This window comes from Micropterus salmoides, unplaced genomic scaffold, assembly GCF_014851395.1.
Source record: "Micropterus salmoides isolate LMB-PRFRI ecotype aquatic unplaced genomic scaffold, ASM1485139v1 Ms_hic_scaffold_1, whole genome shotgun sequence".
NCBI lineage: Eukaryota > Metazoa > Chordata > Actinopteri > Centrarchiformes > Centrarchidae > Micropterus > Micropterus salmoides.
This window is the reverse complement of record NW_024040040.1, coordinates 45248516-45275304: the sequence shown is the minus strand read 5'-3', so window position 1 is coordinate 45275304 and position 26789 is coordinate 45248516. Positions and strand designations below refer to the sequence as shown.

General features: G+C 39.1%; 2 protein-coding genes and 1 long non-coding RNA gene across 5 annotated transcripts in view; 2 read left to right on the top strand and 1 right to left on the bottom strand.

Moving 5' to 3' along the window:
• The window catches only part of tmem108 (transmembrane protein 108), a 48439-nt gene extending 32055 nt beyond the window's left edge, over positions 1–16384 (top strand). For both annotated transcript variants that reach the window (XM_038730791.1, XM_038730785.1), the window contains 3 exons: positions 9583–10869; positions 11959–12110; positions 14027–16384. In XM_038730791.1, the coding sequence (XP_038586719.1) occupies positions 9583–10869; positions 11959–12110; positions 14027–14143 (1556 nt within the window). In that variant the 3' untranslated portion in view covers positions 14144–16384. The remainder of the gene's footprint in view (positions 1–9582; positions 10870–11958; positions 12111–14026) is intronic.
• Positions 16385–18228: 1844 nt separating this feature from the next.
• On the top strand, positions 18229–22941 carry cdv3 (carnitine deficiency-associated gene expressed in ventricle 3). Of its 2 annotated transcripts, none has more exons than XM_038730805.1 (5): positions 18229–18658; positions 19436–19509; positions 20021–20157; positions 20380–20542; positions 20639–22941. In XM_038730805.1, exons 1-5 carry the CDS (start codon positions 18473–18475, stop codon positions 20763–20765), a joined length of 687 nt encoding a protein of 228 aa, XP_038586733.1. In that variant the 5' UTR covers positions 18229–18472; the 3' UTR covers positions 20766–22941. The 2 variants fall into 2 exon arrangements, with proteins under 2 accessions (XP_038586733.1, XP_038586726.1); XM_038730798.1 differs by having other exon boundaries at positions 19433–19509.
• LOC119911851 lies at positions 22724–25981 on the bottom strand. Its single transcript, XR_005446056.1, has 4 exons — positions 25853–25981; positions 25311–25361; positions 23058–23129; positions 22724–22875 (listed from the first exon to the last, which is right to left on the bottom strand). It is a non-coding gene; the product is annotated as an uncharacterized LOC119911851 (long non-coding RNA).
• Positions 25982–26789: the final 808 nt, after the last annotated feature.

Sequence of the window (26789 nt, the reverse complement as noted above, 5' to 3'; positions counted from 1 at the left end):
TGTCTGCCTGAAGCTGATGGATCTGATCTGTTTCTGTGGCTCGCTCTGACGGCACGTCAAAGCTTTAAATGAAAGGCTTTAACTACCTTCAACAAAACTCTCCATTTAAGGCTTATGATTACTTTGATTTGGCTCCGTCAACCTTTATCCTCAAACGTGAGATATAAGTTCATTTTGTATTAGATAGCATAGCTGTGGTGTGTGTGCCGGTATGATGTGATATAGGCTCATTGGTATTCTGATGAGCACTGAAGATAAGGCCTTCTCCATTTTCCCCAAGGGATTTGGGGGGAATCCCGTGGAGGTTTGTCGCTACTGTGGAGTGGTTGTAATTAGCATAAACAAGGCTAAATGTGATCCATGGAGGGCCGGCTGGGTGGTGAAGAAGACATCCTTAATTATTGACTATGGTTCAATGCCCTGTGGCTTTGTAACTAGCAGTTATACATGTTTATCCCATTAGATAATGTGGTGGACATACAGTGATTCCGTTAAGTTCTTGTACATTTGCATTTTATCCAGAAGAACTTACAATGAGAGTGTAAGCAGAGGGTCTGCGTCTTGTTCAAGGGCACGTTGACACGGTTGTTGATAGACACAGAACTGTATAGGCTTATGTTTATAAAGCCTCTTTTCCACCTGCCTCGACTTGACTCGACTCGACTCGGTTTTGGCCCGCTGTCCTCCGTTTTCCATTGCAAATAGTACCCAGAGTTGGTACTCCTCAGTGTAGCTGGTAGTCCATTACGTTATAAGACTCAGACGGTGAATATTTCACAAGCACGGACTAGGTTGCCTAACGCAACAGTGAACACTTTGGTGCAGGTGCAACTGGGTACAATGTTGGTTTCGGTTTCGATTGGCTTCCTCATTAACAAGCCTCCTCCATGCACCCGTGGGTGAAAAAGGTATCGCGGGTGAAAATCGCGAGTGCTGTGTCATTTCGGCCACTTCATAAAACAGCCCACTGCTGATGGAGAAAGTCAACAGGGCCGACAAATACAAGGAGAGAGAAAAAGGAAGAGGTAGGGCAAGCTGCTGTGTTTGCAGCAGAGGTGTATGCTCCTTGCTTGTGTGGAAATATTAGAAGTGAAGGCAAGGAGAGCAGAATTAAGTAGGCTAGTGAGTAATGTTTTTATTCATGTGTATTCCAATGTTGAGAGCAGTGTGTGAGAAAACATTTTTCTGCAATGTTTAAATCGGCTTCTGTGTTCATGGACGTTGCTGGAATCGGTACAGATAGAGAACCCCGTTCTTCTTGTAGGCTGAATGAAAATGCTTTGAGAAAGGTTTACTTGCACAATAAGAAACATGCAATGCATTTTGAATACAGAAGAAACAAATTTGCATTTTCCAGGAAAGTTAAGAAATTAAGAGTTTAATGCTCCAAATCTTCTGGGGGAGGACCCCCAGATACCCCACTCATACATTTTATCATCGAATATTTCTTCAAAATAGTGTTAAAATATAAATAAATGCAATTCTCGTCTTATTCTCATGACCAAAGTCTTTCATCACACCCCTAATCTCAGACACCAACTCTTTACAACACAAAGTGAAGCCCTTGCTGTTACATACAGTAGGCCTACTGCTTATATTATCTCACCATCTGTATACAAATGTAGCCTAAGTAGTGAATGTGCGTTTGTGGGGATGCGTGGTAAGGTGGGCTGGCGTGGCTACAGTGCCAGGGCTGAATTTTTGGCCCAGTCCGCCCCTGGTCATAGGCCTTCATCAGTAAGATACCATAACATTTTGATGTAGTTACAGGAGACTGCGGTCTGCATTTTCTAGGAATTTTAAAATTCTTCTTTCTTTTTCATTCATACTTTTAGGCCGGAAAAACATTAAAAGATTTTGTATTTCACTACCAAACTTTTATTCCTGTTTGTGGGGAGAGGTCTTTCAAACATTTAGACCTTCATGTTGGATGATAAAATTTTCAGAAACTATTCAAGTTTATTTTAGTTTTTGGTATCTTGAAAAGCGGCAATTACTAATTTGCTTTATTAAGTAATATATGTTTTTTCAGTTTCTGCTTTCAGGTTAAAACAATGGCTCCAAAGAGGTAATGCCAAATAACAGCACTGAGACCCCTGAAAATGATAGACCTGAAAGACATTGAGCTATACTGTACACCCTCCAACATTTCTGCTGTTAAGATTACATTTTAGGTGTGATGATACACTTTCTCCTTGCAGATGCATCTTATACCAGAAGCATTAAATTAAGTAAATGATTCTTCTACTTCATCTAATTCCTAAAAGCGCATGTCCAGGTTGTTACTGTACTATTGTTTTGTTTTTTTATCCCATGACTTCACCATGAACTTTACCCTCTAAAACAACCATAATCAAATATTAAATTAAAAAAAGTTTATTTACTAGGGACAGTGCACGTTAACATTAACAAACAACGGTATGCCTGAACTAGCTGAGGTTACACCCTGAAAAAGAATATAAGATTAAAATTAAAAGAATTATTTAAATATTTTAGAAGCATGCAGAGCAATAATAAAAAGAGAAAAGTAATGTTAGTGAAGATACAGGATATCATTATGCTATATTGTCATGTATTTAATATTTTATCGTTGTGTTGCAGTTTTATACATTTGTACATGTGACCTTGGCCAGATTCCCCGTGGATGTATGCATTTTGTTCCCTATATGTGCACTTCTTTATTCCCCGTCATGCTGACTGAGCAGAGAGATAACAGTCCAGAAGTACTGCCTGACGAGCCTTATTGATGGATGATTTTACAGCTCCTATTTTTGGCTTCCTATAGAGCCTCCAATTCGAGTAGTACCGCTGTTGGCTGCCCACTGATGATGTCACACAACCAGCCTGGCTCCAGCATTTGCTTCATAGGCAGGTTGTTGCCGTACATTTAACCCACATCATTCTCCATTGCGTGTAGCATGAGGTGACCCCAGGAAAAAAAGACAAATATCCCACCCTCCACAGATTGATCATGCAGACAGGCAAGTGCATAAGCAGTGATAGCATACCACACACTAAGTGCTCCAGTATGATTGATTAGGCTGGACTCATGATGCATGTGCCCTATTGTTCTTCTGGAGTGGAGTCTTAGCTCATGAGTGGATCCATGGCAAAAATGTCATGCAGAATTTCATCAGCAGGAATGAATCGTTCTTATTTCACTAGTGTAACTTTAGATTCAGTCACAGCTGCTCTGGCCTCTGTCCCCTGACATTGAGTCTAATAGTGAATGATTGGTGGGACAAAGCCTGCACTGGATCAGCACGCAGGATCCTGCTTTGCAACATGATTTATTGATGTCCCTGATGGCGTAAATGGAGGACTTCGACGAATGTCACCAGCTTCCTATGCATTCAAAAGAGCCCTAATTCAGCAGGTTTCCTGCATAAATTGCCCCTCCCTCCATACATCTTGAGCTTAGTTAATGGAAAACAGGTTGACACCATTATTCAAATAAATGAGGGCATAATCTCACAGTACCTGGGAGCTGTTTGTCTCCATGATATTAGCATGTGCTATTCTGAGATAATCAGCTGGGTGATGCAGATAGTGAGTGCAACAGGTTGGTGTGAGTGATAACAGTGCAAGCTGTGTGCCAATTCCAAGGCCTATAAAGCAAATAGTAGAAGGACAAAGAGAAAGACCTTTAATTCAATGTCACTACTGACATTTAACACACCACTTGTGGTGTTTTTTGTCTTCTTGTGAGCACAAATTCAGAGAATTCTTGTTTTTCACCTCCTCTCTTGTGAAATCACTACTGAAAATGGACTGACTCTTTTTGTGGGTGTTTCTTGTGCTTGTGAGAAAATATCATGACAGGCCAAAAACAGCCAATAGGCAGAATGCTGAAAAAATCATGCTGAGTAGATAAGTGTTGCTGCCTATATATATATATATATATATATATATATATATATATATATATATATATATATATATATATCTCTCTCACACCTCACACCTCCATTTTCCATTAAATGTTCTTTTTGGTCCTTGGTCTAATGAAAGCCAACATTTTTGCTTTTGTCCATGTCTTATCACTGATGAATCTCCCACACATCTCCCGCTCTTACTCCCCACTACACCTCTGGCCTTCTTTTCGCACTTTTTCCCACCCTGTCCGACCTCGCTATTCTTTCCCTTTATATCCAATTTTCTCATGTTCTTCTCAGAGCTTCAACTCAATAATGGATGTTCATAAAGCTCAATTCACTTCTCAGGCCTTTTCAATCATTTGCCTATTTAATTCACTCGCTGTGCCTACTACTCTGCTGCATGTCTTTGTGGAGGCAGGCCGAGCCTCTCTGTCTGTGTTCACCCTGCTTAGGCTCTCACTCCATCAGCCAGACGCCCAACCGTTGTGACAAATTACACCCATTTGCCTCAGTGTGCAACACAGTGCATGTGCAAAAACACACACATGTAATACACATATAATCTCTGCACACACAGAAATTCAGCAATATAATATAATAAAAACAATGGGGAGACTGTGGCTGATTGGTGGTTCAATCCCCGGCTCCTCCTGGGCTGCATGTCGAAGAGTCCTTGGGCAAGATACTGAACCCCGAATTGCTGGTGACTATGAATGTGTGTGAATGGTGAATGCAGATGTAGAGTAAAAGCACTTTGAGTGGTCGAAAAGACTACAAAGGCGCTATACAAAGATGGAGCATTTACATTTGACATATAGGTCAAAATAAACGGATGTGTTGTTTACAAACTATCGAGGATGTGTACCATGATGTGCAACAGAGGGGTGGAAAACATGTTGCGACAATGTCATGGTAGCTTAAAGATGGATATTTTCAGGATTTAGAAATGTCACCTACAGTACTTCTGTGTCCTCAGGGTTGCTGTAATGCCGCATTCAGACCAACCACGAATTTTCGCCTCGCGACGCTTTCCTCGCGTGAGTACATTCGCTACAACGCGAGAAGACGATTTTAACGCGATAAGGTGAATAAACACATCTCGCCATTACTTCAACTGTATGAACCCAAAGTAAACATTTACTACTCAAAATATTCAACTCACGGGAATTCCTTCGCGTCGCCGGCCACACCCGCTTCGCGCCGCCCGACAGGAAATCGCAGCTCTACACGTCTTTGCATTGACTTTGTATGTAAACTCACCGCCCTGAACGCTCGCTTCGCTTTTGGTCTGAAAACACCATAAGGCAGGTTTTGTTGGTTGACTTCCACTTTTAGCATATTTGAGAGATAAATAAAGCTAGACTAATGTTGCTACAGGACATGCTACTCCGTCTCCATGTCTCATTTATGATTTTCTTATTAAATCTGTTAACCCTAGATGACCCTAGTTACATTGGTAGGGGAGGGTTTTTACTCCATTGGCAGTTGATTCTATTTTTCTTTCAACCACGCTGTGTCGTTATCTGCAATTTTTTAGCGCTGCTTGCTTACTTTAGCTAGCTGGCTAAGTCTTTGTATCCAAAGTCTTGCTGGAAATCAGTAAAAGTACTGCTTAGAGGTAAATTTGTGTGTGGTAGGCCTATGTTGTTGTTTTTTTTACCACATGCCACATTTTGATAGATATCTGTCGGTTCGCGCCATAGGGGTCATTTACGCTGGGGACCGGGGGACATGTCCACACTACATTTTGAAGGGGCTGATTTTGTCCCCATCACGTTTTGAAAGCATTTGTTAAAAATGTTCTGAAAAACAGCTTGCACCAAGAAATGTTAACTAACAAATGAAAATGCTTTGAGAAAAGGTTGATTTGCACAAAAAGAAAACATGCAATGCAGTCTTCTGGGGGAGGACACCCAGACCCCCCGCACATATATTGCCACATCAAATATTTAATCTAAATAGTGATAAAAGATCTTCTTGTCTTGTTCTCGTGCATCATCACATCTCATGACCCAAATGTATCATAACCCCCCTAATCTGAGCTCTTATGTCCCCACCACTTTTCAACACAAAGTGACACCCTTGGTTCTACCTAGCTATTCCAATGAGAAATGCAGCTGCTAGCAGTAGCAAAGTTAACCCAAACTACTGTACACAAAGTTAGTTCTACAGCAGTGCAGTGTCATAAATCATATGCAGCAGGTGTTAAAATCACAGATTCTCACAAAATCCTCTCATTTTGGATATGTATTTGTAGCATCAGCATGTATGAAAATTCGGCATTTTCTTCAGACGTTTCTGAAGCATAACAATGTGATGCATTTTTGATCCAAATTTAAAGACCATTGTTATCCTCACAATGTATTCAGCACTAATGAATATATGGGCAGTGAGATGTCTGGGTGCAAGCTTATTTAAAAAGCAGATTCTGCCCCCCATTTTAGATGTGATCTTTAATAAAATATGATTTGACTAAACTGAAAAGTCCAAAATGAATATTAATCTCCATGTTGGTTACAGATCAGGGTGAAACGAAACGTTTTATGCTAAGTTACTGATCACCTGGACAAATCAGAAGAACATGTTCCTGTTTGTGTGTGTGCCACAGCATTTAGTTTGCCCATTTCTGATATAACACTGTAAAGGGAGTCCAGGTGTTATGTTTTATTCAGTGCAAGCAGAGTGTCAGGTTGTCAGGTTTGGGTACTGACCTGACTGAAGGAATGACTCAAGCCAGACAACAGCATTGTTAACATCCTCACTCTTTATTTGCCTCTATTATCTTTTTTACCTCTTTTCTTTTTTTTGCATTGAAATACATAATTATTACTCTACCTTGCTTGCAGCTGCAATGCTCTACATTAAACTGAGGCATGTGAGGTACCTTCTACTATCTTAAACATTATTATGTGATATATTATACCTTTTGTCACAATAATGTTATTATTCAGATGTTGTTTTTTGTATTGTTGTCTCTTTCTTCTTGTGTTTTTTGTTCATGCACCTTCCTCAGTTCAGAATAATTTTTTAAATGTAATATCTTGTGAGTCTTATCCTTTTAAATCTGTCCTGATGTGACCACTATTCAAGTAACCGATGATCACCAGTAGCCCAAATACTTAAGCTTTGATGGGTTAGTTTTGTCTGTGTTCCATTTCCCTGCCTAAAGGATCATCTTAGGAAAGACGAGCAGTCATAAATCAAGGATGGCCATGTGTGTTATCTCCTCAGATATGAGTCTGGAGTGGGCTCCGTGGATTAGAAACGTGACAGGCTTGGTTAATGGAAGACAGGGCCTAGACCCTCTATCCTGGTAGTCTGTGTGATTGAGTATGGAGGAAAATGATTAATGATTCAGAGGCTGAGTTTAAATAGTCAGAGCTTTGGGGTTCTACTGTGGTGTATTTTAAATCCCCCAGTGAACAAAGAGGAAAGGGGATGGCAAAGATTTCTATGGCAAAGAAATGTGAGAATACTGATACTGACTGTTGCTTGGGCTTGGGTCAGTTTTATAAAATTAATACTTTTCTAAAATATGCCGTCCCTTTCTACCCATTTTCTTTGTAAACATTCAACATATCTAACTAATTTTCTCACCTCATATCCCATCTTGTTCTCCTGTGCCCCTCTTTGAAATGGAAACAGGGTTTCCATAGTTACTGTTGGAGCACCATAGTTGAATGATGGCCATGACATCTAGGTCACATGGTGGTGTTAGACTTTGTGTTTTTTTGGTTCATTTAAGGGGTTTGTAAATGCCAAAGCATTTTATAATTGCCTTTGTCATTTCATGTGAATGCCCTTTTTTCTGTTTTGACACAAGCAAGATATTCATCAGGCCATCTTATTAGCCCAACTATATTTGTGTGGTATTACAAAAAAAATCCAATAATATTTTTGACAGTATACATGTATTATGGCTTTAAAAAGAATTTGGGATCTGTAGAGATGAGTATAAGCATTATTTCAGTGAGTATTATTAAAGGAAAAGGTAGGCGATATTCTAAATTGTTCTTATTGTCAACAAATCCTATGAAAAGAGGAAAAAACAACAATGAGTCTGTGCATACACAGCCTGATACATCTTATTCCTCTGTGCCATGGAGTTCCATTCTTGTCCCAAAAAATATTGTACTGGGTGACATGTTCCATTATTAACAGGATTACACACTCTGTAGTTTAATTTTAATTACTCCCACATACACTGTCCTGCAGCCATAAACACACTCATTTGCAAACCAAATATGTATGACTCCTCTGTTAAAAATAGTCCCCAACGAACGCAGTGTGTCTTCCTGTTTGAGTAAAGTTTTCTAAAAACCTGCAATGTCCAGCTGCTATGGGAAATTGCCACAGAGAAGTCAGACAGTGTTGAGATACAACCTAATGCATTGTTGGTTTTGGTCTTTTCATGGGATTTGTTGAAAATTAGAAAAATGTGCCAGCTTTATCCTTTAAAGCAATAGACCAATAATAGCTTAAGAATAAAATATGAACGTGTCAAAATAGCCTTGGAACTTGTAGTATTCTCACACCGTCTTCAGTTCAGCATCCTGTAGCAAAAACATGCTACATTACCTCATTCAGATGTGAATTTAGATTTGGTTAGCTTTGTGTTAGTGCATGTTCTGTTCTCAGCTGAATGCATAGAAACTGCCCGGTGGGAGCTCCACTAATGTGTCACATCAGCTGTGTTTAACAGTGTCAATAAGAGACGGAGGGAGGTTGCAGAGGGGAAAATTAATAAGCCTTTGCACGTTCCTCCCTCTATGACTTTCTTGCTGTCTGGATAACATAATAGGACCAATATTCCCCACAGGCACCTGCTAATGGCTTGTCACTACACAACCCCCTTATGGGATTGAGCTGGAGAAAGTGAATCTGTCGGGCTGTCTGAGACGGTTTTGCCGTGTTTAGTGGGCTAGTTTGACGCTTTGACTGTTATGAATCTATCCACTGTTTTCCCTGTCTCTAGTATTAAGCATGAAGCAAGTGCCAATTTCACTGGCTGCAAATGCATTTTTACTTGATTGTTTTAGAAAATGTATTTATTCAGTCTACCGACATATTCTTGGCTAACCTGGATCTTAGAAACAAAGACACCTCAAAGTACTGAAAATTATCAAATCAAATCTCTATTGTAAATGTATGAATATATCCAATACTATTTGACGTGCTTCAAGAAGATTTTTAAGCCTGAATATAATTCACTAAATTACCTTTTTCAGTTTTACCTGGAGATTAGAATCAAATAATTGCTTGTTATATTATTACCTCAGTGAGGAGTGATCTCTTAAAGCATACATCAGCAGGATAACAAAGCAGCTTTGTTTAAACTCTGTATCTAAAGGCATCCTCACAGTCCTGGCTGCTACCTTATACATGCACAATTACACATACACAGTGGGACTAGTGAATTAATGCAGTTAATAAAGTTATCACCTAGTTAAACTAGGTGAGTGACAAACAGCGGTTCAGTAGATTAAAGGCTAAGGAGCATAATGAATGCAAGACAAGGCTACTTGTCTCTTCTGAACACTTCAGCAGTCAATTTCAGCTGCTGGGCTGCACTCTCTTGTAGCTTTGCACTGCAACATCCTTGAGAGAAATACAGACAAGGAAATGATCCAGTAATTCATGAAGACAAAAGGAAATTCTGCATCCTCATGCACTAATAATTAGCTTTCTCCCTGTATCTCTGCAGGTGTTCTAGCATTCCTAGTACTGTCAGTAGGACTGGTGTCATCAGCACAGGAGCTGTACCTCAGCCACACATCCCAGGACTCTGTCTCCATGTCAGCCGCCCACAGCAGCCCTATGGCTGCCCCCAAACCTCCCCTCCTGGACCTGCGCGAGGATGATGGCTCCAGTAGTGGGGCATGGTCATCCAAAGAAGGCACTCAACCCGCAAACACCATACTCCCTGGTGTCATCTTCCAACCTTTGGCCTTGCTTCACACAACCCAAACTTCCAGCCTTGCTCATGACGATCCTCCCATTCATTCTACAAAGACTGTCAGCCCAAACACTGTGAGCACTGAAAGTCATGTGAATCAGCCCCTGGAGCCAAGTTCTGATTTTGTAAACCAAGGCCAGATGCACAACTTGGTCAGGGTGCCTCAAGTCCGTAACCCATTTACTGTCAGCACTAATCAGGCCAGCATCAGCCCTAAATCTCCCAGCACAGCGGTCCCAAATATAGATGTGGAACCTACTGCTAGACAGGCTCCAGGCCCTCTGGCTGTTATGTCCAGCCCTGGGTCAAACAGAGGAGACACACTAATTGCACACAATGTAGACCATCAGACGTTGAGTGTGGAAGAGCACACCAACCCCAGCTGGCAGTATGTTTCAGATCTGCACCGCTCCTCCCTGACGTCCCTTTCCTCTTCATCAATGGATGCTGACCCAGCATTAGGCCAACTCAGGGAGCATGCTTGGGGTGCCTCGGTGCGGACCGCACGCCACACCATCACTCAGAGGGAGGTGCCTGCAGTGAACGAGAACCCCACTACTGAACTTGTTACAGTCAAAAGCCCACCAGAGAATTTAACTTCAACTGCTTTCTCTCCAGCCCTTCCCACTGGACCCAGCCTCAACACACAGAATACAACAATCATCCCAATCAACCACACTGCACCCAACGAGACCACCACTGAGGAGGGTAATGGTCAGGTTGTTCAAGATAACAGCACAGACAGTACCCCTCTGGGACCCTGGTTCGGGAATGTAACTGCATATGTAGGGCTGCTCTCTAACAGCAGCTCAGTCGAGGAGGCGGCTGCTCAGGGGAACAGCTCGGAGCCCTTTTCCACAGACAGTAGGAAATACCAGAACAGGCAGGTGCCTGCCACAACCCAGGACCCCTGGATGCCCGGCAACAGCTCAGACCCCACCGCTAACTCCCCGCAGTCCCGCCTGACCATCTGCTTCAGCAGGATGGACATTGTGTGGATCGTGCTGGCCATCAGTGTGCCTGTGTCCTCGTGTTGTAAGTGATGTCAAAGCAGCTTGGGAAAAAAGTGAAATTAATGAATGTGATAAGTGTCAGATTACTTTAATTATATTTACATCTTAAGAAATTCGCTTATTTACTTTATTGGCAAGAGTTAGATGAGAAAATAGATACCACTTTCAAGTTTGTACAGTAAATATATGACTCTATAGCCAGCTACAGCTAAAGTTAATCTTAGCATAAAGAAGGCTGGTCGGAGGTGACAAAATTCAAGAACCCAGCCAAGAAATGGTCCAGCACATAACCACAGTAGTACAAGGTATATGGATTTAACAAACAGGTTACAAACAAACAAGATGCTTATTTGTGAGCTTTGAAAGTGCTGGTAGGCGGATTTTGTTTCCTTTGGACAGAGCCAGGCTAGTTGTTTCACCTTGTAGCCAATTCGTTTTTATGCTAAACGAATTGGCTGCTAGCTGTAGCTTCAGATTTAACAGACCGATATGTGTTATCAATCTTCTCATGTAACTCTCAGAAAGTAAGCAACCAAAAAATCCCAAAATGTCAAAACTATTCATTTAAGGAATAAAAAGTGTTAGCCTACTCACTTTTTTTTCAACTTTCCTAGTTTTGGATCTCTTTTTTAGAAGGCCTTTTGACAGCCCCCAGACACCCTCCAGGGCCTGATCTTGTTGCATTAAATTGGAGACAGTGCAATAGTTTAATAACAGCAGAGGAGAGAGAGAGTTTCTTTTATTGAGCAGCAGAGTTGCACCTTAGGCAAAACACTCTTTTTTGTGCATTTTGGTCTGTTGGAGATGGAGAAGTAAAGATTTATTCCTTTGATAAGAAATGACTTTCTTGTATGAGAAAGGATAGTTTTGTTGTTTTCAATGGCTCAAAATTACTACAAGGCACACCACCAGTAGCCATTTGAAACAAATTTCAGGGTGGATATTTCCTTTCAACCACAATGTCTTCTATCAGTGGCATGTTGTAGTGAAACAAGACAGCCTCTACCTGAGCAGCAGCTAGTGTGGGCACTTTCAGAGGCTATTTGAAGCAGAAACTCTCACAGTCTCTGTACTAACCCTCCGTTTCCTTTCCTGTCTATGCCTGCTCCAGCTGTGCTTTTGACGGTGTGCTGCATGAGGAGGAAGAAGAAGTCGTCAAATCAGGAGAACAACCTCAGCTACTGGAACAACGCCATCACCATGGACTACTTCAGCAGGCACGCTGTGGAGCTGCCCAGAGAGATACACACTCTGGAGAGCGAGGTACAAACTACTGACACACTGACTCTATTAGTGTACAGCACTGCACACTGAAGTGGAGGGACATTTACTTGATGTTTCGCTATCAGTCAGCAGAATGGTTTTAATGAGTATAAAAACAACAAAGAGGATCCATGTCCAATTTCTCCTGTCAGCAAGCCTCGAGGCCTGCTGAAGTGCACTTGAGCATGACACCGTATTACTACGATTTACAGTGACGCTGTTGGGAACAAGCTAAAAGAGAGTTTCCCTCCAGGGAATCTATTAAGATTACTGGTTAGTAGATTCACATCTAGTAAATGGATTTCAAGGTATTGTCCTATCAGTATACCCGTGCACCAGTATACTTTTATGAATGAGTTCTTTTTGGCTTTTAAAATGCTTGAATTCTAAAATATAGAAAGTACAATTTCCAAACCTTACGCCAACTAAACGTCTTGTGAAAAGCTGATAAAAGAGCTTTATGTGAAAAGTGCTGTAGCTACCAATTAGGACACTCGGGTTGTAATAATTCTGGGAATTTGAAGTCATGAAGACATGAAGAGGTGTTTACACACACATAGTACACAGTTGAATTTTTTGAAGGCAGATTTTTAAGACTATAAATTAAAATTTGACTGAGTTAGGGATTTAGTATTTTCCACCAGAAGTACAAAACAGGCAGTGTAGACAAGGCTTTAAAATAACATATAGACCATGTAAGGCAGAACATAAAATACACAAAATATATAATTGAGCAGTTACATGAATAAATATTATATAAATAATGAAATTCTGTGATTCCTTTTCTTAATACCTAAATTGTACAGAGTGTGGTTGGTGGCTTGTCAAACATTCTTAAGGAGGTGGTTTTCTCTGGTGGATATTTTGACTTGTGACCCCAACCGTGCTGATGGTTATAGATTACATTAATTATTCCCCTATCCCCTGTATAATGCTACCAGTTTGTACAATTTTAGCACGTTACAGCGCCATCTGGTGGAAATGGCAGTATATAACAATGGTGTAATTTTTCCAAGTTAGTATTACTGTATAAGATAAGATAAGTCTTTATTAAGAAGGTTTACCCTATCTTATCTGTGATCTACCTCCTCTTCTTTTCCATATCATTTTAAATTTATATTGCTTTGTTCTGTTTGTATGCTTTTTGTCACCTTCTCTTCAGTGACCATTTCACTGCCTTTGTCCTTTTTTAAAATTCTGTTACTCAATTTGCATTCCTCTGCTGCCGGTGGGGGCATCAGGAGAGGGAAGCTGGGGTTGGATCATGTGTGGGATGCCCCTGGTGACACCCAGGTGTTGTTTTCACCCTGCTTTACCTGCCTCTGTAGAGCAGCAGCCTCATAGCTTCCCCGGTGCTATAGGTAAATGACTGTGGGAGAAATGATCAGAAACCTAAATGACAGCGTTAGTTTGATTTGATTGGATTGTGCTGATAAAACGGCCTGATTCCTGCTGTAAAACAAATCTTTTTTTTCACACCCTCCCCCTCTAGCACTGCCTTGTTACTGCTGACTCACCATCAACAATCATTTCTACATCACTCCCCCTACATTTAGTCCCTCTGTTGCCTTGTTTCTTCTGAGTCATTCCTCCCTTTTGTCTCTTCGCTTAGAAGCTTTCCCCTCTGCCTCCCTTTTGTATCTCTGTTCATGTAGCTTTGTCATCTTTGTTCGCCATCTCCTTAAAAGCCCCAGGGATTCACCAAACCCATATTTTATTCTGTTCACTTCCACACTAGCCCTGTCTAATTCTGCTCATTGCCTGTAGAGGGACTTAGATATAGTAGTCTGCAGTGTGTTCCCTAATGGTGAGCCCCAAGGCATTAATCATGAATCACAGCTATTGTTTAACAGTTAGGCACCTGTGCTGAATTTCTTTGTGTGTGTGTGTGTGTGTGTGTGTGTGCGCATTTGCAGGAGCATGACACCTGTCTACCCCCTAATGGAGACTACAGCGGCAGCAGCGTGGTCCTGGTTAACCCTTTCTGCCAGGAGACCCTTTTCATCAACAGAGACAAAGCCTCTGCCATCTAGAGACAGAAAAAACACTGTTGGGTTCTCCTCTCCTACTCCCCCTGCTGTTGTTGTCTATTTTATATATGTGGTAAATATTCAGAGACTTTGAATTTATACTGTATATGAAAAAAACACAAAGAGCAACCAGAAAGAAGAGTGACGTTAAACAGACACTATTTACTATGAGAATGCACCCGCATATTTTTCTGATGTACATTTTCTACAAAAAGCTTAATTGTGATAAAAGGTTTTTATTGTCTTTATAAAATACAGAATATGTGTGGTTTTGTTTTCATTACAGTGGCTTGATGGTGAGTGTACTGTGGATGTTGCCACATGAAATCTGCTTTAGCGAGAGAAACGTGCTATGAAAACATTTAAAGCTGTTCGTTGTCATTTTATTTTTCTTTTAAAGTCAATCCCAAAATACTTATAGCCTGTTGAACTTGAATAGAGAACCTATGTACTTGGGGGGGTGGGGTGGTCAGGGCCCATATTTATCAAACTGAGAAATGAAGCAAAACTTAGAAGTACAAAAGTTATTTAATAAAAGTGAAGAATAACACATATTTATCGCGCAACTTACTTCTACTTACAGCAAAGCGTAAGAGCAACTTTTAATAGCAGCTCTAAAGTGATCACATGATTAATCACATGAATGCTCTGAGCAGGAATAGCCAATCAGAGACACAGATTTGCTTTACTGTACATCTGCTCCGTTGTTCATTTTCCCCCCACTTTTATTTTAACTCAGTGATATTATATTTTTACTAAATGTTCTGTGTGAAATCCTGAAATTTTACATTAAAATTTTACTATAAAAAATATGTTATAGTACATGATTATTAATTTTAATACATTTTACTTATAGAGTTCTTTTGTAGATACCTAAAAAAATGCTTAACTTGTGACAAACCCAAGAAAACTAAAACACAATAATACAGCAACACAGAGGAGGACAGAATCACAAATTAAACACTTAGAGCGCCTATAATTAATATTTTTATAATAACAATATATCAAATGACAATGTGAAAGGGGTCAATCGCAAATAAAATTAATAAAATCTTTTACCCGTTTTTACCCCTGATACCTCTGGAGTTCTCTTGCATTTAAGAGCATTGTGAAGTCATGAGAAATTAGATAAATAGCTTCTTTTCTCAAGTTTGTGAGTAAAACTAAAGGATTTTAACTTTCACCTGAGTCCACAATTGAACTTTTGGAGTTTGATAAATACGGGCCCAAATTTTAATGGTTAATTTGAGCAGAATATTCAGGTGATTTGGGGTCAACATCCTGCAGTTTTGACTGATTTAAAATAGCTTTCCCCTCATGTGTCACCAGCTTCTCTTTAGAGGGACCACATAGATGTCTTAATTCCTTATGTTGCCCCTTTATATATCAGTATGTATGTGTGAATGCCCTGTGTGTGCATGTAAGCATACTGTGTGAATGTGCAGTAAAGTGTGGACGAATGAGTTCAAATGTGCTGCCCCCTTAATCAAATATCACTGTTACTTTGAGTCAAGACTTTGCTCAGTTTTATCTGTTTGTGTGTGTGTGTGTATCTGTTTCTGTGTGTACCTCTGTGTGTCTGTCTGTCTCTTGTCTGTATCGTGGAGTGGCTACTGGTGATATCCCAGTTTGAGAAACAGTTTCTCAGTGCTGTAGGAAACAATTAGACCAACCTTGCTCCTGTAAATGTCTCCCTCCATAAATAATGTTTTTGTCAATCAATGCAAACTGTTTGTTGAAGTGTTGAATGATTGTGAATTAGTTGCTGGACCACATAATACTGTCAAAAATCTCCAATAAAAACCCTGAGATAAATAATGTATGCTGAATATTAACTGTAAGCACATACAGAGGCAGTTTAATTTTAAAAAGTACGTTTGAATATTTTGTTTAATTATTGAACCTGCGGTCCTTCTTCTGTTACCTGTTTTACTTTGCATTGCTGCAGTTTTATTCAATAATCAATGCTGCCTGCCTCTATCGTCGCAAAAGATTTTCTGCATTGTGAGATGTTGTTCTAAAATCACTGATTTAAAAGGCAATGCTGAATAACACGGTTAAACATATTGATATTTCATGCATTGGATGCTCACAGCTGGGCTTCTTGTTTTGCACGCTCAAAAGTGGATATTTTACAAAACGTTCAGTGGCACGGTGGAACAGTGTGAACATTATGTATTTTTTGTACTGTAGTATATACTGTACTTTTTACTGCTGAGCAATAAAACAGAAAAAAAACACTTACTGATCTCTTTGTCTGATTTATTCTCTTGAAAACAACATTTAATCAACAGACATTTCCTTATATTGCCATGGCAGATGGATTTTGGACATGTAAGTCCAAAGAAAGTAATAAACCAACAATGCTGTGTGTGTGTGTGTGTGTGTGTGTGTGTGTGATTTAAATATAATACTGGAAATAATATCTTAATGGTATACTGATTTTGGTGGTTTAACAAAGCAGTCTACATAAACAGACTCGCCAACCACAGCACATCCATTCATGTGGTGAGCTGGAATTTTCTCTTTGTGCATCAGTGCTGCATCTGGTCAAGTGACCTCCAGCTCTGGGAATATGACGTCAGTTCAATAATCTGTTTACTAGCCTGCTTTACTGCTGAGGAGAGGCTTAATTTTATGTGTTATTAACAAATTTGTAGGCCTGTTCATTTTTTTCATTTTTGAGTGTTAGTGAAATTATAAATTATACATTACACATTTAATACATGAGTTTTGTGCTTTTTTTATTGCAACTAAAAGAAGGTATCTTTAGTCAAAATAAAAAGATGTGTAAGTGCAATTGCATGACTGCATCCGCTCCACTCAGGTGTATTCTTGTTCTGTTACTGAATGGTCATGCAAAAAATTTGGTCTTGGAAATTAAAATAAAAACAAAAACAAACATTGATTTTACCTTGAGACATCAGGTATATTTGAAAATGAAATCCATCGAGATCGAAATTTTAAATTTTAAAGGCAAAATAAAAAATATACTATTAAATACAACAAAGGTTCAAAACATGCAGGTTCGTATGGAAGCCCAATTCTGCCAGGACAAAAATGATTAACTGTTAAGAAAGAAATTATAAAAATATATGATGACAAACAAAAAATTATTATATAGCAAGTCTTCTGAAGTCAAAACGATGAGCTATAAAAGTCATGCCCTGGTGTCTCACAAGTTTCAACAGAAGGTAAGAAGATGTGGTGCATGTCAGCCTCCTTCACTTCCATTCAAACTTACACAAATTAAAATATCTAACACAATATTAAAAAAAATACGAAACATGTATATAGCAATAGATTATGACATTTCCGTGTGTTCCGTGCAGAACATGTGTGTTGATATGGAACCCAATAATTAAAAGATAAGTAGCAACATGATAAGATACTAAACAATGATTGATAATGAAAGATTATGAGATTGTAAATTCTGAAAGTCAAAGTTAGGGGATAATAAATCAGTAATAAGATAGTATAGTAAGTAGGGTGAGAATTTAGATTTAGTCTATGTTTTGACTTATTATAAAATTGATGTAAAATATACTTTTATTTATTTAATCTACAGCTTTTCCTTGAGGAAATGAGCTTATAACTTTGCCAATTGAATTTCTGTGGTACTATCATTTACTTTCATTAACTAGACTGAATTCCAGCAACTGCTTGCATATAGGGCAACCGAGTCGGTGAACTCCTTCTGTAAAACGTACTTTTACAGGAGAGCCCATATTCCTTTTTATTTTATTTATTTATCTATTTTTCTTTTAACTGCTTTTACTGTGTATATTGTTATTTGTTTGATGTATTTTATTGTTTTTGTAACATGGTTTTTATAAGGGCTCTATAAATAAAATATTAGTAGTAGTAGTAGTAGCAGTAGTATAACCAGCCGTTACATGGTACTTTTGAACAAAAAAGTAATGATTGTATTTTTTTTTATTAAGCATTAAAGTTAAATTTAAGAGGTTATGCACTTAATCTTCGAGGTCTTTTTCAAAATTGAAATACAATAAATGTAAAATGAAATATTGTGAGTTTGAGGTTCGTAATATTTCCGGTTCAGGGTCGTAGTATTTCCGGGTTACGGTACAGATTTGTCAAATAGCCTGTGCACGGCATGGTTGACAGGGTAGCCTACGTTTCAGACAGGGATCCAGAGAGGACATTTTTTTTTTATTTTTATCAGGCTGTAACAGAAGTTAAACCGTCAGTGTAAGAAGTAACGCCATCTTTTCTGATCGTTGCAACAGCTGTTCTCATTCCTCTGAGAGCACATTTCCATATTGTCATTGCTCAGGATAGCTAACTAACAGTTAACGTTGCTCTTTGAAAATGGCGGATGCACCACCAGAGAAGAGCCTGGACGATTTCTTTGCCAAGCGGGATAAAAAGAAGAAGAAAGAGAAAGGGAAGGGCAAGGAGTCCGCCGCGGGGCCCACGTCCAGTGTGGTAAAAAAGACCAAGAGGGAGAAGGAAAAATCGGCGAAAAACGAGAATCCGGACGCACAGATTGAAAAGGTAACCGACGCAGCTCTTTGGTAACTTTTTTTTTTAAAGCCTCAGCGTCTTTTCCAGATGCCGGTGTCGTATCAGATGTTGTACCTCCCGTCACAATCGTCTTCCTCCTTAAATGTAGCCCTCTTTCCTGACAGCTCTCTAACGTTTCACCGGTTTATTATGCAGAGGAGGAGGGAAAACGTGGATTTATATATTGGGAGAAAACGCCGGTTGCTAGCTAACATAGCATATGGTTTCCCCCTGGCACACAGGGATACACAATTTACCATGACACGCGTTTATTTCTGCTTTCAACTCTAGCTTCCGTTAGTAGCTGGATGTTAACGTGTGAGGCCCACTTGTGAGCTAATGTACTGTGACAGTGGCCTTGCATTTGCATGGAGAAGCTGTCATTCCCTTCTTTCAGTCGTGGCTGTCCAACTAGGCCGGGCCGCCATTTGTCACGAGTTTTAAAGCGTCGACTACCTTTTTTTTTTTTTTTTTTTTTAAGCTTCAAATTACATGAAGGTATGGCTATGTGATGAAGCTAAGTTATGTTTTACAAGGTTAAATAATTTAACACACTGGTGTGTAACGATGAGCCAAACTGTTATGGCGGGTGTAACCCATTCTCTGAGATCTGGCATGTGTGCAGATGGTTTTCCTCACTAAAGCAAGCATTGCCAAATAAATAAATAGCTTAGGTTTTTGGTAACACTGAAAGTTGAATTCTCTTACGAATGTAATTTCACTGTAGTGTAATTTTGAGTTAAGTTAATGCTTCCTTCTGCCCAGGAGGACGAGGAATGGAAAGAGTTTGAGCAGAAAGAAGTGGATTACACTGGGCTTCGGCTGCAAGCTTTACAAATGAGGTGAGAGTGAAATAAGTGTAATAATAATATTTGGTTTTCATGAGTCCTTGTCCACATGAGGAGCTGTCGTTTGCATCTCTAACTTGGTGTCGTAAAGTCGGGGGCCTGTGAGAACCATGAACCCTAGAACTGGTCCCCCATCCGCCAACATTTAAATATAAGTTGTCAGTAGCTACAATGAAACAGTTAGCCTGGCTCCAGATCAGATTTTTATTTTAGCCTTTCAGTTGTGATAAAATAGCAATTAAGTCCAATTATCAAGATATGAAAATGCTACCTTTTCTATCTGGTTTGATTTACACTCACAGTACTTATAAGTGGAAAATAAACTGCTTGATTACTTTTTAGGAATAAAATATGCAAAAACGTTTTTATTTTCGCTGTCTTTAGTTCATATAATAGTTTGTTTTATAGATTTTGCTACAAAATCTAAGTAATGTGTAATATGTGCTCACCTAATTTTAAGAAGAAGCGGGGGAAAATATCAACTGTCTTCTGGCTGTTTTTGCAGTGACGAGAAGGAGGAAGAGGAGTACGAGAAGGAGGAGGTTGGTGAGGATGGAGAGATCATTCTGGTCAGCGGAGACAAAGTGTCTGGTCCGTGGAACAAGTCTGGCGCTGCTCCAGCTCCTGCTGCTGCACCCGTGGGTGGGTAAACCAACTTCAACGCTTATACTGTAGGGTTATCGGAGACTGTGACTGAGCTACTTTTTCCAGCAGGTTCCAAGTCATACACACATTAAAAATCATAAAACAATCATGTACACAGCCTTAAGCAGTTGTAAACCTTAATAATTTAAGGTTTACAACTTAGTAGTGTGTTTTGATAAGATAAAAATGTCTTAACAGGTGTCATTTCTGTAATTACAGAGGAAGTAGAGGTGCCGGAGTCGAAGCCTGCTGGTGTATATCGCCCTCCAGGGGCTCGGCTGACCACCACCAAACGAGTGCACAACCAAGGGCCTCCTGAGATCTATAGCGACGCACAGTTCCCCTCTCTTCTGGCCACTGCCAAGCACGTGGAGACACGCAAGTAAGTAGAGCTGGTTGAGAATGCTTTCACATGGTACGTTTGGGAGGCTGAAGTCGTGTTGCAGTTTGACTGAAGTGACACATGTCTGTGTTTCAGGGATAGAGAAATGGAGAAGACCTTTGAGGTCGTCAAACACAGGAACCGTGGTAGAGAGGAGACTAGCGGCGCTTCTATGCAGCAGTTACAGCTTGACAACCAGTACGCCATCCTTGGGGATAAGTAGAGCCGCCCCCCCCTCCGTCCCCAGGCCCCTTCAGCACGGTCCTGCCCAGCCCCTTGAAGGAAGCTGAACTCCAGCTGTGTTGACTGCAGTCCTGACAGAGCTCACGGTGCCACCATCACCACACTGGTTACTCACACACACAGAGCCTTATATACATACACACAGCAGCACATAAAGTGACACTCTCTTTGAATAAATCGATAACACACTTCACATCCATTTTGTTGGCAAAACTGAAGGACTGCATCTGAAGGGGCTGTTGAAAGAGGGAATAATTGGAAAGGAATTAGCTTAATACACCCAAACGTACAACAACGCAGCAGCAACAAAAGACAAAGTAGTCCTTTGTGGATTGTACTCAGAGCAGCAGTTGTGTGGCGCAACTTTTCTCTGGACTTCAACTTGCTACGATAAAGCCACAGAGGATCGAAGACAGCTTTAGGCAAGATGATTTTACAAACTTCTGTGAAAATGTCTATTTTTTTGCAAGATCATTATAACCCAATCGCACATGGTATTTTGGGGTGTGTGTTTTGTGTTGCGGTTGGGGCTTCGGGAGTGGGGATCCTACCTCAGCGGTATAGCTGGTGGTGACAAAGTGGACTGAGCTGCTTTTTATTTTATTTTTTTTCCCTCTCTCGCTTGCTGTGATGGTGAATGGGGCAAACAACAACCCTTCCCCATGTACAAGCTGGCCATCGGGCTCTTTTCATTTAGAAACTTGAAGCTTTGTGTTTTTTCCTTCACGTCGATGACACTCTGCAAAGATCTATGGACAAGAAGCGATAGGTTGTGGTCCTCCATTTAGAATTTCTATATAAAGTGGCCTTACTGATAGAAACGGCTTTGTCATCTGAAGAGAACTTTGCTTGTTGTCACACGGGCTGCTGCCTGCCTCTGGATCTCACCACTTTGTGACAAAAAAAACCCTAAACAACGTATACAAACAAACAAACAAACAAATCCTTTGTTCAAGAATGTAGTGCTTTTGTAGTTTGCCTGATGATTACAGCTACTAACTGTCTTTCATATCCACTGTTTGATTTTGCTGCTCTTACTTTATTTTGGTCTTTTTTTATTTTAGACATCAGCAAATGCGAAATTAAAGGTTTGTATCTAATCCGAAACCATTATTTTGGTAACAAATGCTTTACTGTGGTTTGACACCAGATGGTCGCAGATGTCAAGAAAAGTGACGGCAAACCACTTTAAAAGCATAGTTGTTGAGGTTGTTTGGCCATATTGAGTTTACAACTTTTATAGTGTGTTGTAAAGTGGTACATTTCAACCCCAGTTTTAAGACTTCTCGTTTTGTTTTTTTTTGTTTGTTTTTTTTTAAATCAAGGCCATTTTCCTCATAAATAAACGTGCTGTGTCAGCCCTCATTGCCGTTGTGTAGAAGAGGTAGCTTGTGCATAACTTAACTTCCAGAGAGTTACAGCGACTACTCGTCTGTAACGATAAAACCAACAGAGTACTTTCCACTTACAAAACAGTGGTACGCCCAGTTAAAATCAAAAGGGTTTTTACTACATCGCAAGCATAGTTATGTTTAGAACGGAGAAGATGAACTGGATTTCTGTTCTATGTTTCTGTCCTTTCCATCAAAGATGTCGGGGAGCAATGATCCCTGCTGCGACACTTTGAGTGGATGTAGATTAATATTTGTGATGAAAAGAGAAGAGCCTAACACAAAAAATAAAGTGATCCTTGTGAATGAAGTCTTGTCTGAATCTTTAAGCGTTTAAAATCGGAGGAAAGGTGGTGTTGTCCTCTTGTAAACTTATGACTTGTGTTAACCCGCTTTCCCTCCCAGAATCATTCCCTTGGGGTCTCATTTTATCATCGTTAGGTGGTGATTTTTGATAAATCGTGGCTCAGTTATCAAAAGTGAAATCAGTTTTTGGAAAACAGGTACCTTTGACCAAGCATACAATACAACAATAAAAAAGGGAGACTTTTCTCACACAACAGACTTAATGTTTATTTGAAGGAGGCAATGACACTAGCAGAATAATTAAATGGTCATTTCTGTCTCTGTTAAAATTTCAAACATGTCTGCATCTGTTGAGCCAGTCTGCTGTCTTGTCTTTTTTCATGTTTTGTTCACCTGAAAAGACAGGATGACCAACATTTGAAGTTATACATCTTACAATAAAATATTTGTAAGAACTGCCACAGACTCTCTTGCTCTCTTTTTAAAACAAGCAGTTTCCAAGGACGTTTTTCAGATTAAAAGCTGTTACTTGCAACATCATATAAACACAAATGGAGAGCTGAATATTTTCATACCTGGACCCCATCTTTCTCACTTGACAAAGTTGGAAAACCAACGTCATTTCCAAGAGGGTGCCACACATTGGGCTAAAGGAAAAGAAGAAATTATTTCAGAAATTTACAGTAACACTGTGAGACAAGTATGTCGAAGAAAAAAAAAAAAAAAAAATTCTTTCAACATATATGGTCATCCTATAAGACATCTCCTGAGTTTGCCTACAAGATATTTTAGGCTGTTTATATAACTGGAATTTAAGATGTCATCCACCCAACTTTATCTATCCATTATTTTTATTTTCATGGCAAGAAAATGCCCTTTTTAGCCCTTATCGGAAGCTGTGTTTCCACAGCAGGAACTTTGGAACTAGGAATCTACATTTCCACTGCAGAGACCAAGGTCTAAATTAAGTAGTGGGGACTTTATTTTGCCCCCCAAAAAGTCCTTTGAGCTTTAATTATTTTTTAGTGAGATGGCTTCCTATTTTCAGATAAGGTCCCACTTTAATATCTTCTTTTCCTTAATTTAACCTGGTACTGTTTGCTGTAAACGCAAACTCAGTGTGTCACGAGACTTGACAATGGTCAAAAACAAGATGAGAAGATTTTTAACACTATTTTGAAGAAATATATGAGCATTAAACACTTAATTTCCTGCATTCTGGAGATATTTTCTGCTTCAATTCATGATGGAAATGTCTTTATTTATATAGAGAAATTCAGCTGGCAGGTGACAATTCAGAAATATAAAAATCTTACAGAATATAATGCAGTAATCACCAGCTTGTTTTTTTTACTTTTTTTGTTTAGACATTTCACATTTCTTTATTCTACATTTAAATTGCATTGCAGGTTCATTTTCATTTCTTGCTGCAAGCTATTTTTCAGAACATTTTTACATAGATGTCATTTACACTGGGTACATGTACCCACCACTTTCTTAAATAGCTGCCCCCATCACTTCTTGAAAGCATTTGTTAAAAATGTTCTGATAACCAACCTAGAGAAAGGTTTATTTGCACAAAAAGCTTCTGATTATTGCATTATATTGCATTATATTCCACCACCTGAATTTTGTGTTTCCCTTTAAAGCCTATAAATAAAGAAATTTCCCGCCACGCAGAAATTTTCTCCAGAATGCAGGAAATTAAGTGTTTAATGCTCCACATTTTCTGAAACTGTGTTTTAAAGAGTCTTTAGTCTCTCTGGGACAGTGTAGTCCAGATTTGACATCTGTAACGTTGGGTATGGTGGTTTTTGATCTGGACCTGGTCCAAAATGGTCTACATGCAAAAAATACATAGGCTATAAATCACCATTTTTTTCATTTTCACAAATAGAATTCATTTTTCACAAATCTTAAACTGTGTTTTAAAGAGTCTTTAGCCTCTCTGGGACAATCTTGTCCAGATTTGACAGCTGTATTATGAATAGTGGTTTTAGATCTGGACCTGGTTCAAGGTGGTGCAAAAACTACGTATAAATCGCTCTTTTTTTCATTTTCACAAATAGAATAAAGTTATGACAAATCTAAAACTGTTTTTTAAAGAAACTTTAGTCTCTCTGGGACAGCTGACAGCTGAGAGCTGTAGGTATAGTGGGTTTTGATATAGACCTGTTCTAATGCAGGTAACTTAAAAAATAAAATAAAATCACACATAAAATAAAGGTTTTACAAAACTAAAAAAGTGTTTCAGGCAGCGATTCACAACAGTAAGAGATTAAAAAGTTTTGTTTGGCAACATGTTTGAACTAAAACGTCCTGCCAATAAAGCTAATTGAAGTATTTTGATAAGAGACAGAAATATCGCAGAACAAGCATGTTTAAGTTTACAACCTGCAAGAAAAACATATAAAGGAGAAAGCTGAACAAGAAAACAACTTTAAAGTGTAGTACACCACTTTACATTCTTTGTGCCTTTGCCTTTTTTAATGGTAAGAAAAAAACGGTCCCAAAACTTTTAAAAGTCTAAACCTGTAAGTTTTGCTGTAGTGGTGCCAATGTCCTGTTATTTCTCACCAGTTATAACCAGTCTGTGCTGTTACCATTCTCTATGATGAGTAAAATTGTAAATGCATGACTCTTACTTAGAGTATTTCTGCAGTGGTATTGCTGCAAAGCAAAAGATCTGAGTACTTCCACCACTCGCTGTAAATACTGCTATTCATCCTCCACTCACTATACAGAAGTCCCCACAGTGATATCTTGGACCGGACTTGTCTTGAAAATAATTTAAATAACTTTCTCCGGCTGTGACTTTTTTCACCTACCGGTAGTGACTTGTTCTGAGGTGAAAGCGGCATGGTGCCTCCTTCAGGCCACTGAAATTGAAATATTATAGCACTTCAATTAAACAAATATACAACCCTAAACCAAAGAAAGAACATTTGGTTTGCATAATATCCTTGTGCCTTTTTGTTTGTTCTGTTTTTGACACACAATTGTAAACAAAGTGGCAAATCAATAACCCAGTTTCATAGGGACAGCAGAAATATGATTAATGCTCCAGCTTATCACTGATTCCTGAAACAAAATCTTATACTATGCTATCTTATACTAAGACATACCTGCTAGTTAAACAATTTAAATCCTACAATTTTAAATGTACAGCACACTAAATATCTGAAAGACTTTACAGACTACCTTTCAGCTCTAGGAAACAAGTCATTGCAGAGTGAATAGCAGTACAAGTGCAGTACTAGAATAAGCACACAAAATATACAGAGCAATAGCAGTGTTAATTATTTAAAGTCTATTTAAGTTGTTTTTCAGGAATCTGGGAAAATCCATCAGTCTTACTACACTGTCTTACCGAGGCCGCCAGAATGAATCCCACCAAACACAGTAGTGTAACTCCTCTCATCTTGAGCAAAATTATCCTCCGGTCTGCTCATTCACCTGCTTTATAGTGTCCATGTCAGTAGGTGGAGTCTGTTGCAAAGATTTTGTACTTAAGTTCTAGTTTAATATCAAAGTCCAAATTGGTATATTTGTTTGCAAATGTGAAATTGCTTAATCACACAAAATCTGCCTGCTGTTGGGTGTTTTTCAAGTGGTATTGTGGTCACATTGGGCCACCAAAAGTTAAAGGGAGTACATTTAAAATAATATTCAACTCTAATCTATAACCAAATGTTTGTTTCTAATCCGAATCCATTCTTCTGGTATCAGATGCAGATGGACACGGATGTTACAGTGTCAAGAAAATAATGGCAGAAAAACATTTTGAATACTTTGGGTTTATTTGTAATATAGTGCTGCGACTAACAGTTGTTTCCATTATCGATTCATCTGCAGGTTATATTCTTGATTAATGGTTTGTCTGTAAAATGCTAAAAAATAGTCAAAAGATATCATTGTAATTTCCCAGAGCACAAGGAGAGGTCTCCAAATACCTTGTTTTGTCCAAACGTCAAGCTAATACTTCAAAATATTCAGTTTACCATCACATATCGCAAAGAAAATCCACAAATTTGAAAGCTTAAATTTAGAGAATATTTGGCATCTTTGATTAAAGAAGGAGTACAACAATTATCAGAATAGGTGGCGATTAATTTTCTGTTGATCAAATAGTTCACTAATAGGTTCAGCTCTGTTGTAATGAAGAACTTAACAAAAAGAAAGTGATCCTTATTAATGATGTCTGTGGGTATTAGTACACAGTGTTTTCACAGAAAATACATTTTCATTCAACAGTTTTAAATTTATTAGGCCAGTTGATTAAATTGATGGACTAGCTACACGCTGTC